This window comes from Oncorhynchus nerka, linkage group LG11 (genome assembly GCF_034236695.1).
Source record: "Oncorhynchus nerka isolate Pitt River linkage group LG11, Oner_Uvic_2.0, whole genome shotgun sequence".
Lineage (NCBI taxonomy): Eukaryota > Metazoa > Chordata > Actinopteri > Salmoniformes > Salmonidae > Oncorhynchus > Oncorhynchus nerka.
Window position 1 is genome coordinate 3,118,804 of NC_088406.1, and position 17,354 is coordinate 3,136,157.

A 17,354-nucleotide genomic window follows, 5' to 3' on the forward strand; every position below is an offset into this window, starting at 1 on the left:
AAGGTGAGAAATCACACACACACACACACACAGCAAGGTGAGAAATCACACACCTTTTTCTCCACTTTTAGACAGGAGTTTATTATCTTAAAAGATTAGTGATATAAATGTAATCTCATCACATTACACAGTCTATGAAATATGAGCGCTGAGTGATTCACACACACACACACACACACACACACACACACACACACACACAGGCAGTCAGAGTCACCACGTTAGTTTCCCCGCTTTGCAAATCAGTGGGTTCGTCATGTACAGAGAGAACAGGAGTGGTCTGCGATCTCCTTGCTCCCCGAGTAGCAGATTGGAGCACATCAGCATGGAATAATTGAAACATCCCTCAGCTTGTCTGTCAGTCAGTCCTCCACAATGAGTGAGTGGATGGTACATTACTTAGAATGAGGACGTTTATCTGTGGCTGTGAATACAGATGGGGGATGAGGACGTTTATCTGTGGCTGTGAATACAGATGGGAATGAGGACGTTAATCTGTGGCTGTGAATACAGATGGGGGATGAGGACGTTTATCTGTGGCTGTGAATACAGATGGGGGATGAGGACGTTTATCTGTGGCTGTGAATACAGATGGGGGTTGAGGATGTTAATCTGTGGCTGTGAATACAGATGGGGGATGAGGATGTTTATCAGTGGCTGTGAATACAGATGGGGGATGAGGATGTTAATCTGTGGCTGTGAATACAGATGGGGGATGAGGATGTTTATCAGTGGCTGTGAATACAGATGGGAGACAGGAGATGAGGACGTTAATCTGTGGCTGTGAATACAGATGGGAGAGCAGAGTACTACCTGGTCTTGAGGACATTTTGTGTCCTAAATAGCACCCTATTCCCTACTTTTCACCAGGGCCAGTAGAGCTCGGATCAAAAGTAGTGCACTATTTAGAGAATAGGGTGCCGTTTGGGAACAGCTTTTGTTGCCTGCTGTAATAACTAACAGGTTAATAAATGAGATTAACAGGGGACCGTTTCTATAGTTCCCTCAGCACTTCATCGGCTGATATCAAATATCCCACGTGGAAAAGGAGAGTGGGAGAGAAATCATATCCTTCAGATAAATAAAGACTAGTGGAGATTGAGATTCTGGGGTGATAATGATTATCCTCACTCGTACTGAACACTCTGGGGTTACACACAGAGTACTGAACACTCTGGGGTTACACACAGAGTACTGAACACTCTGGGGTTACACACAGAGTACTGAACACTCTGGGGTTACACACAGAGTACTGAACACTCTGGGGTTACACACAGAGTACTGAACACTCTGGGGTTACACACAGAGTACTGAACACTCTGGGGTTACACACAGAGTACTGAACACTCTGGGGTTACACACAGAGTACTGAACCCTCTGGGGTTACACACAGAGGACTGAACACTCTGGGGTTACACACAGAGTACTGAACACTCTGGGGTTACACACAGTGTACTGAACACTCTGGGGTTACACACAGAGTACTGAACCCTCTGGGGTTACACACAGAGTACTGAACACTCTAGGGTTACACACAGAGTACTGAACACTCTGGGGTTACACACAGTGTACTGAACACTCTGGGGTTACACACAGAGTACTGAACCCTCTGGGGTTACACACAGAGTACTGAACACTCTAGGGTTACACACAGAGTACTGAACACTCTGGGGTTACACACAGTGTACTGAACACTCTGGGGTTACACACAGTGTACTGAACACTCTGGGGTTACACACAGAGTACTGAACACTCTGGGGTTACACACAGAGTACTGAACACTCTGGGGTTACACACAGAGTACTGAACACTCTGGGGTTACACACAGAGTACTGAACACTCTGGGGTTACACACAGAGTACTGAACACTCTGGGGTTACACACAGAGTACTGAACACTCTGGGGTTACACACAGAGTACTGAACACTCTGGGGTTACACACAGAGTACTGAACCCTCTGGGGTTACACACAGAGGACTGAACACTCTGGGGTTACACACAGAGTACTGAACACTCTGGGGTTACACACAGTGTACTGAACACTCTGGGGTTACACACAGAGTACTGAACCCTCTGGGGTTACACACAGAGTACTGACACTCTAGGGTTACACACAGAGTACTGAACACTCTGGGGTTACACACAGTGTACTGAACACTCTGGGTTACACACAGTGTACTGAACACTCTGGGGTTACACAGAGTACTGAACACTCTGGGGTTACACACAGAGTACTGAACACTCTGGGGTTACACACAGAGTACTGAACACTCTGGGGTTACACACAGAGTACTGAACACTCTGGGGTTACACACAGAGTACTGAACACTCTGGGGTTACACACAGAGTACTGAACACTCTGGGGTTACACACAGAGTACTGAACACTCTGGGGTTACACACAGAGTACTGAACACTCTGGGGTTACACACAGATTACTGAACACTCTAGGGTTACACACAGAGTACTGAACACTCTGGGGTTACACACAGAGTACTGAACACTCTGGGGTTACACACAGAGTACTGAACACTAGCTGGTTGTCTGACCTCTGCTGTTTTCTGCACTATAAAGGGATACTCTGTCATTTGGGACACACATATCTCTCTCTTGTCAATTACAGGGGTGAAGCCAGAAACACTAGTCACTGAGCCAGTAGATCCACTTCCCTGGTTTCACCCCTGAGCCAGTAGATCCACTTCCCTGGTTTCACCCCTGAGCCAGTAGATCCACTTCCCTGGTTTCACCCCTGAGCCAGTAGATCCATATCCCTGGTTTCACCCCTGAGCCAGTAGATCCACATCCCTGGTTTCACCCCTGAGCCAGTAGATCCACTTCCCTGGTTTCACCCCTGAGCCAGTAGATCCACTTCCCTGGTTTCACCCCTGAGCCAGTAGATCCACTTCCCTGGTTTCACCCCTGAGCCAGTAGATCCACTTCCCTGGTTTCACCCCTGAGCCAGTAGATCCACTTCCCTGGTTTCACCCCTGAGCCAGTAGATCCACTTACCTGGTTTCACCCCTGAGCCAGTAGATCCACTTCCCTGGTTTCATCCCTGAGCCAGTAGATCCACTTCCCTGGTTTCACCCCTGAGCCAGTAGCTCCACTTCCCTGGTTTCACCCCTGAGCCAGTTGCTCCACTTCCCTGGTTTCACCACTGAGCCAGTAGATCCACTTCCCTGGTTTCACCCCTGAGCCAGTAGATCCACTTCCCTGGTTTCACCCCTGAGCCAGTAGATCCACTTCCCTGGTTTCACCCCTGAGCCAGTAGATCCACTTCCCTGGTTTCACCCTTGAGCCAGTAGATCCACTTACCTGGTTTCACCACTGAGCCAGTAATTTTGCTGCTCAATTTGATCATTAATCATCCAATACTGTCATCTTATTCTATTGCAACATGCACTTTTGCAATCAGAGAGGGAGAAACCTTTCTTTGTAGACCTTCGTCTAAATGCAACCTGCTTCACACTACCTCCTTCACACTACCATGTCTATGAGCTGCCTTTCTCTGAGCTGGAGGGCAGGTAGGGCCAGGGAGACTGGGGTTAGAGGGAGCTGGGGAAGGGGCCAGGGAGACTGGGGATGGGAAGGGAGCTGGGGCAGGGGACAAAGAGTCTGGGGAGGGAGCTGGGGCAGGGGACAGAGAGACTGGGGAGGGAGCTGGGGCAGGGGACAGAGAGACTGGGGAGGGAGGGAGCTGGTTCAGGGGAGGGGGAGGGAGGGAGCTGGGGCAGGGGACAGAGAGACTGGGGAGGGGGAGCTGGTTCAGGGGACAGGGAGACTGGGGAGGGAGGGAGCAGGGGCAGGGGACAGATAGACTGGGGAGGGGGGAGCTGGGGCAGGGGACAGATAGACTGGGGAGGGGGAGCTGGGGCAGGGGACAGAGAGACTGGGGATGGGGAGGGAGCTGGGGCAGGGGACAGAGACACTGGGGAGGGAGGGAGCTGGGGCCAAGGAGACTGAGAGGGGAGGGAGCTGGGGCAGGGGCCAGGGAGACTGGGGAGGGAGGGAGCTGGGGAAGGGGCCAGGGAGACTGGGGAGGGAGGGAGCTGGGGAAGGGGACAGAGAGACTGGGGAGGGAGGGAGCTGGGGCCAAGGAGACTGAGAGGGGAGGGAGCTGGGGCAGGGGACAGAGAGACTGAGGCGGGAGGGAGCTGGGGCAGGGGCCAATGAGACTGGGGAGGGAGGGAGCTGGGGCAGGGGCCAGGGAGACTGGGGAGGGAGGGAGCTGGGGCAGGGGCCAGGGAGACTGGGGAGGGAGCTGGGGCAGGGGCCAGGGAGACTGGGGAGGGAGCTGGGGCAGGGGCCAGGAGACTGGGGAGGGAGGGAGCTGGGGCAGGGGCCAAGGAGACTGGGGAGGGAGGGAGCTGGGGCAGGGGCCAAGGATACTGGGTAGGGAGGAAGCTGGGGCAGGGGACAGAGAGACTGAGGATGGGGAGGGAGCTGGGGCAGGGGCCAGGGAGACTGGGGAGGGAGGGAGCTGGGGCAGGGGCCAAGGAGACTGGGGAGGGAGGGAGCTGGGGCAGGGGACAGAGAGACTGAGGATGGGGAGGGAGCTAAGGCAGGGACTGTATGTCCTGTATGGGTAGTTGTGAAATGCATGAAATATATATATAATATAGTATAGTATACAATATAACATAAAGTATAATATAATATAATATAGCATAGTATATAATATAGTATATAATATAGTATATAATATATAGTATAATATAGCATAGTATATAACATAGTATATAGTATAATATATTATAGTATATAGTATAGTATATAATATAGTATAGTATATAATATAGTATAGTATATAATATAGTATAGTATGTAAAATAGTATATATTATAATATATAATATAGTATATAGTATAATATAGTATAGTATATAATATAGTATAATTATTTTTGGAATGTACCCAGCTGGCTGAAGCTTTAGTCCTAGTGTAAACCTCTGTCTCTACCCACTGGCTACATTCATAGTTGTTGCTTTATATGAGAATTACTGGAAGCTAAAGTCCTCGTGTTACTGGGTCAGAATGAAAGCTCTGAGAATTACTGGAAGCTAAAGTCCTCGTGTTACTGGGTCAGAATGAAAGCTCTGAGAATTACTGGAAGCTAAAAGTCCTCGTGTTACTGGGTCAGAATGAAACCTCTGAGAATTACTGGAAGCTAAAGTCCTAGTGTTACTGGGTCAGAATGAAAGCTCTGAGAGTTACTGGAAGCTAAAGTCCTAGTGTTACTGGGTCAGAATGAAAGCTCTGAGAGTTACTGGAAGCTAAAGTCCTAGTGTTACTGGGTCAGAATGAAAGCTCTGAGAGTTACTGGAAGCTAAAGTCCTCGTGTTACTCGGTCAGAATGAAAGCTCTGAAAATTACTGGAAGCTAAAGTCCATGTGTTACTCGGTCAGAATGAAAGCTATGAGAGTTACTGGAAGCTAAAGTCCTAGTGTTACTGGGTCAGAATGAAAGCTACGAGAGTTACTAGAAGCTAAAGTCCTCGTGTTACTGGGTCAGAATGAAAGCTATGAGAATTACTGGAAGCTAAAGTCCTCGTGTTACTGGGTCAGAATGAAAGCTCTGAGAGTTACTGGAAGCTAAAGTCCTAGTGTTACTGGGTCAGAATAAAAGCTCTGAGAGTTACTGGAAGCTAAAGTCCTCGTGTTACTGGGTCAGAATGAAAGCTCTGAAAATTACTGGAAGCTAAAGTCCATGTGTTACTCGGTCAGAATGAAAGCTATGAGAGTTACTGGAAGCTAAAGTCCTAGTGTTACTGGGTCAGAATGAAAGCTACGAGAGTTACTAGAAGCTAAAGTCCTCGTGTTACTGGGTCAGAATGAAAGCTATGAGAATTACTGGAAGCTAAAGTCCTCGTGTTACTGGGTCAGAATGAAAGCTCTGAGAGTTACTGGAAGCTAAAGTCCTAGTGTTACTGGGTCAGACTGAAAGCTCTGAGAGTTACTGGAAGCTAAAGTCCTAGTGTTACTGGGTCATAATGAAAGCTCTGAGAGTTACTGGAAGCTAAAGTCCTCGTGTTACTGGGTCAGAATGAAAGCTCTGAGAGTTACTGGAAGCTAAAGTCCTAGTGTTACTGGGTCATAATGAAAGCTCTGAGAGTTACTGGAAGCTAAAGTCCTAGTGTTACTCGGTCAGAATGAAAGCTCAGAGTTACTGGAAGCTAAAGTCCTCGTGTTACTGGGTCAGAATGAAAGCTCTGAGAGTTACTGGAAGCTAAAGTCCTAGTGTTACTGGGTCAGAATGAAAGCTCTGAGAGTTACTGGAAGCTAAAGTCCTCGTGTTACTGGGTCAGAATGAAAGCTCAGAGTTACTGGAAGCTAAAGTCCTCGTGTTACTGGGTCAGAATGAAAGCTCTGAGAGTTACTGGAAGCTAAAGTCCTAGTGTTACTGGGTCAGAATGAAAGCTCTGAGAGTTACTGGAAGCTAAAGTCCTCGTGTTACTGGGTCAGAATGAAAGCTCTGAAAATTACTGGAAGCTAAAGTCCTCGTGTTACTGGGTCAGAATGAAAGCTATGAGAGTTACTGGAAGCTAAAGTCCTCGTGTTACTGGGTCAGAATGAAAGCTCTGAGAGTTACTGGAAGCTAAAGTCCTCGTGTTACTGGGTCAGAATGAAAGCTACGAGAGTTACTGGAAGCTAAAGTCCTCGTGTTACTGGGTCAGAATGAAAGCTCTGAGAGTTACTGGAAGCTAAAGTCCTAGTGTTACTGGGTCAGAATGAAAGCTCAGAGTTACTGGAAGCTAAAGTCCTAGTGTTACTCGGTCAGAATGAAAGCTCAGAGTTACTGGAAGCTAAAGTCCTCGTGTTACTGGGTCAGAATGAAAGCTACGAGAGTTACTGGAAGCTAAAGTCCTCGTGTTACTGGGTCAGAATGAAAGCTACGAGAGTTACTGGAAGCTAAAGTCCTCGTGTTACTGGGTCAGAATGAAAGCTCTGAGAGTTACTGGAAGCTAAAGTCCTCGTGTTACTGGGTCAGAATGAAAGCTCTGAGAGTTACTGGAAGCTAAAGTCCTCGTGTTACTGGGTCAGAATGAAAGCTCTGAGAGTTACTGGAAGCTAAAGTCCTCGTGTTACTGGGTCAGAATGAAAGCTCAGAGTTACTGGAAGCTAAAGTCCTCGTGTTACTGGGTCAGAATGAAAGCTCAGAGTTACTGGAAGCTAAAGTCCTCGTGTTACTGGGTCAGAATGAAAGCTCAGAGTTACTGGAAGCTAAGGTCCTCGTGTTACTGGGTCAGAATGAAAGCTCTGAGAGTTACTGGAAGCTAAAGTCCTCGTGTTACTGGGTCAGAATGAAAGCTCTGAGAGTTACTGGAAGCTAAAGTCCTCGTGTTACTGGGTCAGAATGAAAGCTATGGAGAACAAATAAAATAAATCTGTTCTCTTTTAGATCCTCAATTAGGCAGCTTAAACAATCTCCCTCTGAATGAATACATTGATAGTGTAACCCTGAAGCACCGGCGCTTATCATTACCACAACAACATTAGGAGGTCACTGTTGGCAAGTACACTAAAATGTCAAAGAAGATAAAGTTGCCAAGGGGTATAGCAGCCAGAAACGGTGAGACCAATAGGCCCTGGTCAAAAGTAGTGCCCTATGTAGGGAATAGGGTTCTGGTCTAAAGTAGTGCACTATATAGGGACTAGGGCTCTGGTCTAAAGTAGTGCACTACATAGGGACTAGGGCTCTGGTCTAAAGTAGTGCACTATATAGGGAATAGGGCTCTGGTCTAAAGTAGTGCACTATTATATAGGGAATAGGGCTCTGGTCTAAAGTAGTGCACTATATAGGGAATAGGGTTCCAATAGGCCCTGGTCTAAAGTAGTGCCCTATGTAGGGAATAGGGTTCTGGTCTAAAGTAGTGCACTATATAGGGACTAGGGCTCTGGTCTAAAGTAGTGCACTACATAGGGACTAGGGCTCTGGTCTAAAGTAGTGCACTATATAGGGAATAGGGCTCTGGTCTAAAGTAGTGACTATTATATAGGGAATAGGGCTCTGGTCTAAAGTAGTGCACTATATAGGGAATAGGGTTCCAATAGGCCCTGTCCTAAAGTAGTGCACTATGTAGGGAATAGGGTTCCATTTGGGATGAAGAAGGAGAAGACACAGTGCAGCGGTGTCTTTTATTGATCTCTCTGCAGTCCTTTGTGTTTTTGTTTCTTTGATCCTCAGGTCCCACACTGACCTGACCTAAATGGTCTGACCTTTGACCCTCAGGTCCCACACTGACCTAATGGTCTGACCTTTCACCCTCAGGTCCCACACTGACCTAATGGTCTGACCTTTCACCCTCAGGTCCCACACTGACCTAATAGTCTGACCTTTCACCCTCAGGTCCCACACTGACCTGACCTAATGGTCTGATCTTTGACCCTCAGGTCCCACACTGACCTAATGGTCTGACCTTTGACCCTCAGGTCCCACACTGACCTGACCTAATGGTCTGACCTTTGACTCTCAGGTCCCACACTGACCTAATGGTCTGACCTTTGACCCTCAAGTCCCCACACTGACCTGACCTAATAGTCTGACCTTTCACCCTCAGGTCCCACACTACACCTAATGGTCTGACCTTTGACCCTCAAGTCCCACACTGACCTGACCTAATGGTCTGATCTTTTACCCTCAAGTCCCACACTGACCTGACCTAATGGTCTGATCTTTTACCCTCAAGTCCCACACTGACCTGACCTAATGGTCTGATCTTTGACCCTCAGGTCCCACACTGACCTAATGGTCTGACCTTTCACCCTAATGGTCTGACCTTTGACCCTCAGGTCCTACACTGACCTACACTGACAAGCATTTCGCTACACTCGCAATAACATCTGCTAACCATGCGTATGTGACCAATAACATCTGCTGACCATGTGTATGTGACCAATAACATCTGCTAACCATGTGTATGTGACCAATAACATCTGCTAACCATGTGTATGTGACCAATAACATCTGCTAACCATGTGTATGTGACCAATAACATCTGCTAACCATGTGACCAATAACATCTGCTAACCATGTGTATGTGACCAATAACATCTGCTAACCATGTGACCAATAACATCTGCTAACCATGTGTATGTGACCAATAACATCTGCTAACCATGTGTATGTGACCAATAACATCTGCTAACCATGTGACCAATAACATCTGCTAACCATGTGACCAATAACATCTGCTAACCATGTGACCAATAACATCTGCTAACCATGTGTATGTGACCAATAACATCTGCTAACCATGCGTATGTGACCAATAACATCTGCTAACCATGTGACCAATAACATATGCTAACCATGTGACCAATAACATCTGCTAACCATGTGACCAATAACATCTGCTAACCATGCGTATGTGACCAATAACATCTGCTAACCATGTGTATGTGACCAATAACATCTGCTAACCCTGTGTATGTGACCAATAACATCTGCTAACCATGTGTATGTGACCAATAACATCTGCTGACCATGTGACCAATAACATCTGCTAACCATGTGACCAATAACATCTGCTAACCATGTGACCAATAACATCTGCTAACCATGCGTATGTGACCATTAACATCTGCTAACCATGTGACCAATAACATCTGCTAACCATGTGACCAATAACATCTGCTAACCATGTGTATGTGACCATTAACATCTGCTAACCATGTGACCATTAACATCTGCTAACCATGTGTATGTGACCAATAACATCTGCTAACCATGTGTATGTGACCATTAACATCTGCTAACCATGTGTATGTGACCAATAACATCTGCTAACCCTGTGTATGTGACCAATAACATCTGCTAACCATGTGTATGTGACCAATAACATCTGCTGACCATGTGACCAATAACATCTGCTAACCATGTGACCAATAACATCTGCTAACCATGACCAATGTAACCATGTGACCATTAACATCTGCTAACCATGTGACCAATAACATCTGCTAACCATGTGACCAATAACATCTGCTAACCATGTGTATGTGACCATTAACATCTGCTAACCATGTGACCATTAACATCTGCTAACCATGTGTATGTGACCAATAACATCTGCTAACCATGTGTATGTGACCATTAACATCTGCTAACCATGTGTATGTGACCAATAACATCTGCTAACCATGTGTATGTGACCATTAACATCTACTAACCATGTGTATGTGACCAATAACATCTGCTAACCATGTGACCAATAACATCTGCTAACCATGTGTATGTGACCAATAACATCTGCTAACCATGTGACCAATAACATCTGCTAACCATGTGTATGTGACCAATAACATCTGCTAACCATGTGACCATTAACATCTGCTAACCATGTGTATGTGACCAATAACATCTGCTAACCGTGCGTATGTGACCAATAACATCTGCTAACCGTGCGTATGTGACCAATACAATTTTATTTTATTTGGTCTGACCTTCGAGCACAAATCCTCCCTTCAGCTTCACATACTGTGTAGGCCTTAATCCTTCACTACATGTATAATGCACACTGAGTGTATAAAACGTTAGGAACATTTTCCTAATATTGATTTGCACCCCCTTCTGTCCTCAGAGCAGCCTCATTTAGTCAGCGTATGGACTCTACAAGGTGTTGAAAGCGTTCCACAGGAATACTGGCCCGTGTGGACTCCAATTCTTCCCCACAGTTGTGTCCAGTTGGCTGGATGTCCTTTGGGTGGTGGACCATTCTTGATACACACAGGAAACTGTTAAGTGTGAAAAACCCAGCAGCCTTCCAGTTCTTGACACAAACCGGTGTTCCTGGCACCGAATACCATACCCCCGTTTAAAGGCACTTAAATATTTTGTCTTGCCCATTCACCCTCTGAATGGGACACAAATACACAATCCATGTCTCTATTGTCTCAAGGCTTAAAAATCCTTCTTTAACCCATCTCCTCCTCTTCATCTACATGTCTCCTCCCCTTCATCTACACGTCTCCTCCCCTTCATCTACACGTCTCCTCCCCTTCATCTACACGTCTCCTCCCCTTCATCTACACGTCTCCTCCCCTTCATCTACACGTCTCCTCCCCTTCATCTACCTTCATCTACGTCTCCTCCCCTTCATCTACACGTCTCCTCCCCTTCATCTACACGTCTCCTCCCCTTCATCTACACGTCTCCTCCCCTTCATCTACACGTCTCCTCCCCTTCATCTACACGTCTCCTCCCCTTCATCTACACGTCTCCTCCCCTTCATCTACACGTCTCCTCCCCTTCATCTACACGTCTCCTCCCCTTCATCTACACGTCTCCTCCCCTTCATCTACACGTCTCCTCCCCTTCATCTACACTGATTGAAGTGGATTGAACAGGTGACATCAATAAGGGATCATAGCTTTCACCTGGACTCACCTGGTCAGTCAGTCTATCTCATGGAAAGACATAAACTGATGGTTTTTATACTCAGCGTATATACAGTAGGTCCTATACACACACACAGAGGAGAGAGTTGATACTATATGAACAGAGATTGCTGTTACTATTTATTAGGGTCTGTTTTGTAGGTAGTGCGGTAGAGGAGAAAAACACTTGAGTGCTCTTTACAGAGATCAGTCACACCGTGTTAGCCCAGTAGGGCCCAAGGTCGACCCATTCAATAGTATGAAAACATATTTCAAATCGAGATCCAATTAGTGGAGAACCTCGAAACCGAGCACCAGGGCATGCTATAACATATTATCTCTATTATATATTGGGACCTGTTGAAAGAGGACAGTTGTGTTCTATAGGATACTATGGATAGGGACCACACAGGTCCATCAGATTGTCCTTCCTGTGTGTGTGTGTGTGTGTGTGTGTGTGTGTGTGTGTGTGTGTGTGTGTGTGTGTGTGTGCATATGTGTGTGTGTGTGTGTCTGTGTTTGCATGCGTTTTTGTGTGTGTTTGTGTGTGTATGTGTGTGCGTGCGTATGTGTGTGCGCGCGTGTGTGTGCGTGCGTATGTGTTTGCGTGTGTGTCATTCATCATTGTGATGATAATCCACCTGATTGACTGGGGAGAAATTTGTTCCAGGTGGATGATGGGATACCCTCATCTCTGACACACCAATCAGTGGGCTCCGTTTAATCTACACTGATGTTTAGCCCTTACGTATGATCTGTCATCTATTGAACACCCTATTCCCTTCATAGTGCACTACTTTTGACCAGGGCCCATAGGGTAGGAGTGCACTACGTAGGGGGGGGGGATAGGGGACCATTTGGGATGCATGCCTATATCTATCGACCTAGCAGTGCCATGGAGGACAGCTCTGTCTGTGGGCAGTGACAGACTCACCGAGTGGTTGGACCTACCGTCCAATAGTCTTCCTTTTGTATTTCTCTGAAACGGCTGATGATGTAATTATCACGTTGCAGCACGACCCTGTCAGCCACAGTACGAAACCTGATATGGGCGTTTTACAACACTGAAGATGGAAACGATTTAACAGCAGGAAGCACTTAACTTAGAGGGAAGAAAAAAATAATATCTACCATTGCACATGTATTCATATCTATCATACCCACCAACTAAACTAAAGCCACCCACCCACCAACTAAACTAAAGCCACCCACCAGCCAACTAAACTAAAGCCACCCACCTTCCAACTAAACTAAAGCCACCCACCTTCCAACTAAACTAAAGCCACCCACCAGCCAACTAAACTAAAGTCACCCCCTACCAACTAAACTAAAGCCACACACCAGCCAACTAAACTAAAGCCACCCACCTTCCAACTAAACTAAAGCCACCCACCAGCCAACTAAACTAAAGCCACCCACCCACCAACTAAACTAAAGCCACCCACCAGCCAACTAAACTAAAGCCACCTTCCAACTAAACTAAAGCCATCCACCAGCCAACTAAACTAAAGCCACCCACCAGCCAACTAAACTAAAGCCACCCACCAGCCAACTAAACTAAAGCCACCCACCAGCCAACTAAACTAAAGCCACCCACCTTCCAACTAAACTAAAGCCACCCACCAGCCAACTAAACTAAAGTCACCCCATACCAACTAAACTAAAGCCACCCACCAGCCAACTAAACTAAAGCCACCCACCCCTACCAACTAAACTAAAGCCACCCACCTTCCAACTAAACTAAAGTCACCCCCTACCAACTAAACTAAACCCATCAAACTAAACTAAAGCCACCCACCAGCCAACTAAACTAAAGCCACCTAAACTAAAGCCACCCACCAGCCAACTAAACTAAAGTCACCCAAGCCACCCACCTTCCAACTAAACTAAAGCCACCCACCAGCCAACTAAACTAAAGCCACCCACCAGCCAACTAAACTAAAGTCACCCACCTTCCAACTAAACTAAAGCCACCCACCAGCCAACTAAACTAAAGCCACCCACCAGCCAACTAAAAAGCCACCCACCAGCCAACTAAAGTAAAGCCACCACCCGCCAACTAAACTAAAGCCACCCACCAGCCAACTAAACTAAAGCCACCCACCAGCCAACTAAACTAAAGCCACCCACCTTCCAACTAAACTAAAGCCACCCACCAGCCAACTAAACTAAAGTCACCCCATACCAACTAAACTAAAGCCACCCACCAGCCAACTAAACTAAAGCCACCCACCCCCTACCAACTAAACTAAAGCCACCCACCTTCCAACTAAACTAAAGTCACCCCCTACCAACTAAACTAAAGCCACCCATCAGCCAACTAAACTAAAGCCACCCACCAGCCAACTAAACTAAAGCCACCCACCTTCCAACTAAACTAAAGCCACCCACCAGCCAACTAAACTAAAGCCACCCACCAGCCAACTAAACTAAAGCCACCCACCTTCCAACTAAACTAAAGCCACCCACCAGCCAACTAAACTAAAGCCACCCACCAGCCAACTAAACTAAAGTCACCCACCTTCCAACTAAACTAAAGCCACCCACCAGCCAACTAAACTAAAGCCACCCACCAGCCAACTAAAGTAAAGCCACCCACCAGCCAACTAAAGTAAAGCCACCCACCCGCCAACTAAACTAAAGCCACCCACCAGCCAACTAAACTAAAGCCACCCACCAGCCAACTAAACTAAAGTCACCCACCTTCCAACTAAACTAAAGTCACCCACCTTCCAACTAAACTAAAGCCACCCACCTTCCAACTAAACTAAAGCCACCCACCAGCCAACTAAACTAAAGCCACCCACCAGCCAACTAAACTAAAGCCACCCACCAGCCAACTAAACTAAAGCCACCCACCAGCCAACTAAACTAAAGCCACCCACCAGCCAACTAAACTAAAGCCACCCACCAACCAACTAAACTAAAGCCACCCACCAACCAACTAAACTAAAGCCACCCACCAGTCAACTAAACTAAAGCCACCCACCCGCCAACTAAACTAAAGTCACCCACCAGCCAACTAAACTAAAGTCACCCCATACCAACTAAACTAAAGCCACCCACCCCCTACCAACTAAACTAAAGCCACCCACCCCCTACCAACTAAACTAAAGCCACCCACCTTCCAACTAAACTAAAGTCACCCCCTACCAACTAAACTAAAGCCACCCACCAGCCAACTAAACTAAAGCCACCCACCAGCCAACTAAACTAAAGCCACCCACCAGCCAACTAAACTAAAGCCACCCACCAGCCAACTAAACTAAAGCCACCCACCAGCCAACTAAACTAAAGTCACCCCCTACCAACTAAACTAAAGTCACCCACCAGTCCAACTAAACTAAAGCCACCCACCGTCCAACTAAACTAAAGCCACCCACCGTCCAACTAAACTAAAGCCACCCACCTTCCAACTAAACTAAAGCCACCCACCTTCCAACTAAACTAAAGCCACCCACCTTCCAACTAAACTAAAGCCACCCACCTTCCAACTAAACTAAAGCCACCCACCTTCCAACTAAACTAAAGCCATCCACCAGCCAACTAAACTAAAGCCACCCACCAGCCAACTAAACTAAAGCCACCCACCAGCCAACTAAACTAAAGCCACCCACCAGCCAACTAAACTAAAGCCACCCACCAGCCAACTAAACTAAAGCCACCCACCAGCCAACTAAACTAAAGCCACCCACCAGCCAACTAAACTAAAGCCACCCACCAGCCAACTAAACTAAAGTCACCCCACCAGCCAACTAAACTAAAGTCACCCACCAGCCAACTAAACCCCCACCAGCCAACTAAACTAAAGCCACCCGCCCCCTACCAACTAAACTAAAGCCACCCACCTTCCAACTAAACTAAAGCCACCCCCTTCCAACTAAACTAAAGCCACCCACCTTCCAACTAAACTAAAGCCACCCGCCAGCCAACTAAACTAAAGCCACCCACCAGCCAACTAAACTAAAGCCACCCACCAGCCAACTAAACTAAAGCCACCCACCTTCCAACTAAACTAAAGCCACCCACCTTCCAACTAAACTAAAGCCACCCACCAGCCAACTAAACTAAAGCCACCCACCAGCCAACTAAACTAAAGCCACCCACCAGCCAACTAAACTAAAGCCACCCACCAGCCAACTAAACTAAAGCCACCCGCCTTCCAACTAAACTAAAGCCACCCGCCTTCCAACTAAACTAAAGCCACCCGCCTTCCAACTAAACTAAAGCCACCCGCCTTCCAACTAAACTAAAGCCACCCGCCTTCCAACTAAACTAAAGCCACCCGCCTTCCAACTAAACTAAAGCCACCCACCTTCCAACTAAACTAAAGCCACCCACCTTCCAACTAAACTAAAGCCACCCACCAGCCAACTAAACTAAAGCCACCCACCAGCCAACTAAACTAAAGCCACCCACCAGCCAACTAAACTAAAGTCACCCACCAACCAACTAAACTAAAGCCACCCACCAACCAACTAAACTAAAGCCACCCACCCACCAACTAAACTAAAGCCACCCACCCACCAACTAAACTAAAGCCACCCACCTTCCAACTAAACTAAAGTCACCCCCTACCAACTAAACTAAAGTCACCCCCTTGCTCAACTTTTAGTGTTACTTTGAAACAGACACCAATGATTCTAGCTCTGAGGCAAGCCAAGTGATGGGATCCATAGTAACATGATGTTATCCAGAAAAAATGATTTTTTGGGAGGGATTGTCAGAGAAAAGACCATTAAGAATTCAGCTTGGATCTAACGCAGCTACTGCAAAGCCTTAGTCTGTAATCAACTCAGCTGGGAGCCTGGCACATAGATTTATGACTGAAATTGCTTTGGGATGCAGGTGTGTTTGGGGTAAACAAAATATTTTGTCTACTTACTCATAGAAGGTGGTCCATCCGTTGTCGTTACTCTTCGTAGCCAGTAATGAGGAGCTCCCGTGATAGGTCATCATAGCCAGCTCCTGCCCTTGAACAGCGATGGTCTTCAGGGCGTTGTTGGTCCCCATGGTGAACCAGAAAGTCTGTCCATCAGGCACCATCAACCACAGAGGCATGCCTGTTGTATCCCTCCTGATCAATCAATCAATTCAGTCATCAAACTTCATGTACAGTGTATATAGCATATTTCTGACAACAAATGCAGTTGAAAGTGCTTAACGAATAAACTAATAAAAGGTGAAAAATGAAAAAAGAAATGTTTTCTAGACAAACATAAAACTAAGATAACAATTAAATTAGTAAAATAACAGACAACAAAACAGATACATGAATAGATAAAAGGCAGGACACCTGATGGTCACTACGTTGTTGTTCTGATCCGTGATGCTGGCCAGGTCTCCCTCTCCGGAGTAGGTCAGGTTATAGATGTCATCCCCAGTGGTCAGACTCTGAGTATAGATGTGACTGCCATTGGAGTCAAAGAGATAGAGTTCATCGCTAATCGGGGACGAGACCTCGTACATGCTCAGTGGGTTCAGGTAGGGTTTATTCCGCCGGACGGAGCGAATACGGATGTTGCCGAGGTCGGCGACGAAGAGTTCACCGTCAGGGGAGACAGCCAATGACGACGGAGCGTTGACCCTGGCATCTTTTGCGTAGCCATCATCGCCGGAGTAACAGTCACAGTTAGCGTCGTTGTTACAGTCACAGCCGCTGGGCGCCCCGGCCACCAATGAAATCTCTCCGTTGGTGGACACCTGAAATATACAGGAAATGTTAACGTCCGAGTAAAAGATGCTCCGTCTTGTCCGGACAGAGAGTATTACAGTGCGTTCAACGGTCATGATCATTGATCAGGTAAAATAGTAAAACAGTACAATAGTAGTCTAGGTAATCAATCAATCAATCAAATGTATTTACAAAGCCCTTTTTACATCAGCCGATGTCACAAAGTGCTGTACAGAAACCCAGCTTAAATCCCCAAACAGCAAGCAATGCAGGTGTAGAAGAACAGTGGCTAGGAAAAACTCCCTAG

General features: G+C 46.8%; 1 protein-coding gene across 1 annotated transcript in view; it reads right to left on the bottom strand.

The window, feature by feature from the left end:
* Nucleotides 1–17,354, bottom strand: part of tenm4 (teneurin transmembrane protein 4) — a 377,083-nt gene that overhangs the window by 108,332 nt on the left and 251,397 nt on the right. The window contains exons 19-20 of the mRNA XM_065024153.1: nt 16,670–17,076; nt 16,259–16,450 (exon numbers count right to left, since the gene is read on the bottom strand). Coding sequence (XP_064880225.1) covers nt 16,259–16,450; nt 16,670–17,076 — 599 coding nt within the window. The remainder of the gene's footprint in view (nt 1–16,258; nt 16,451–16,669; nt 17,077–17,354) is intronic.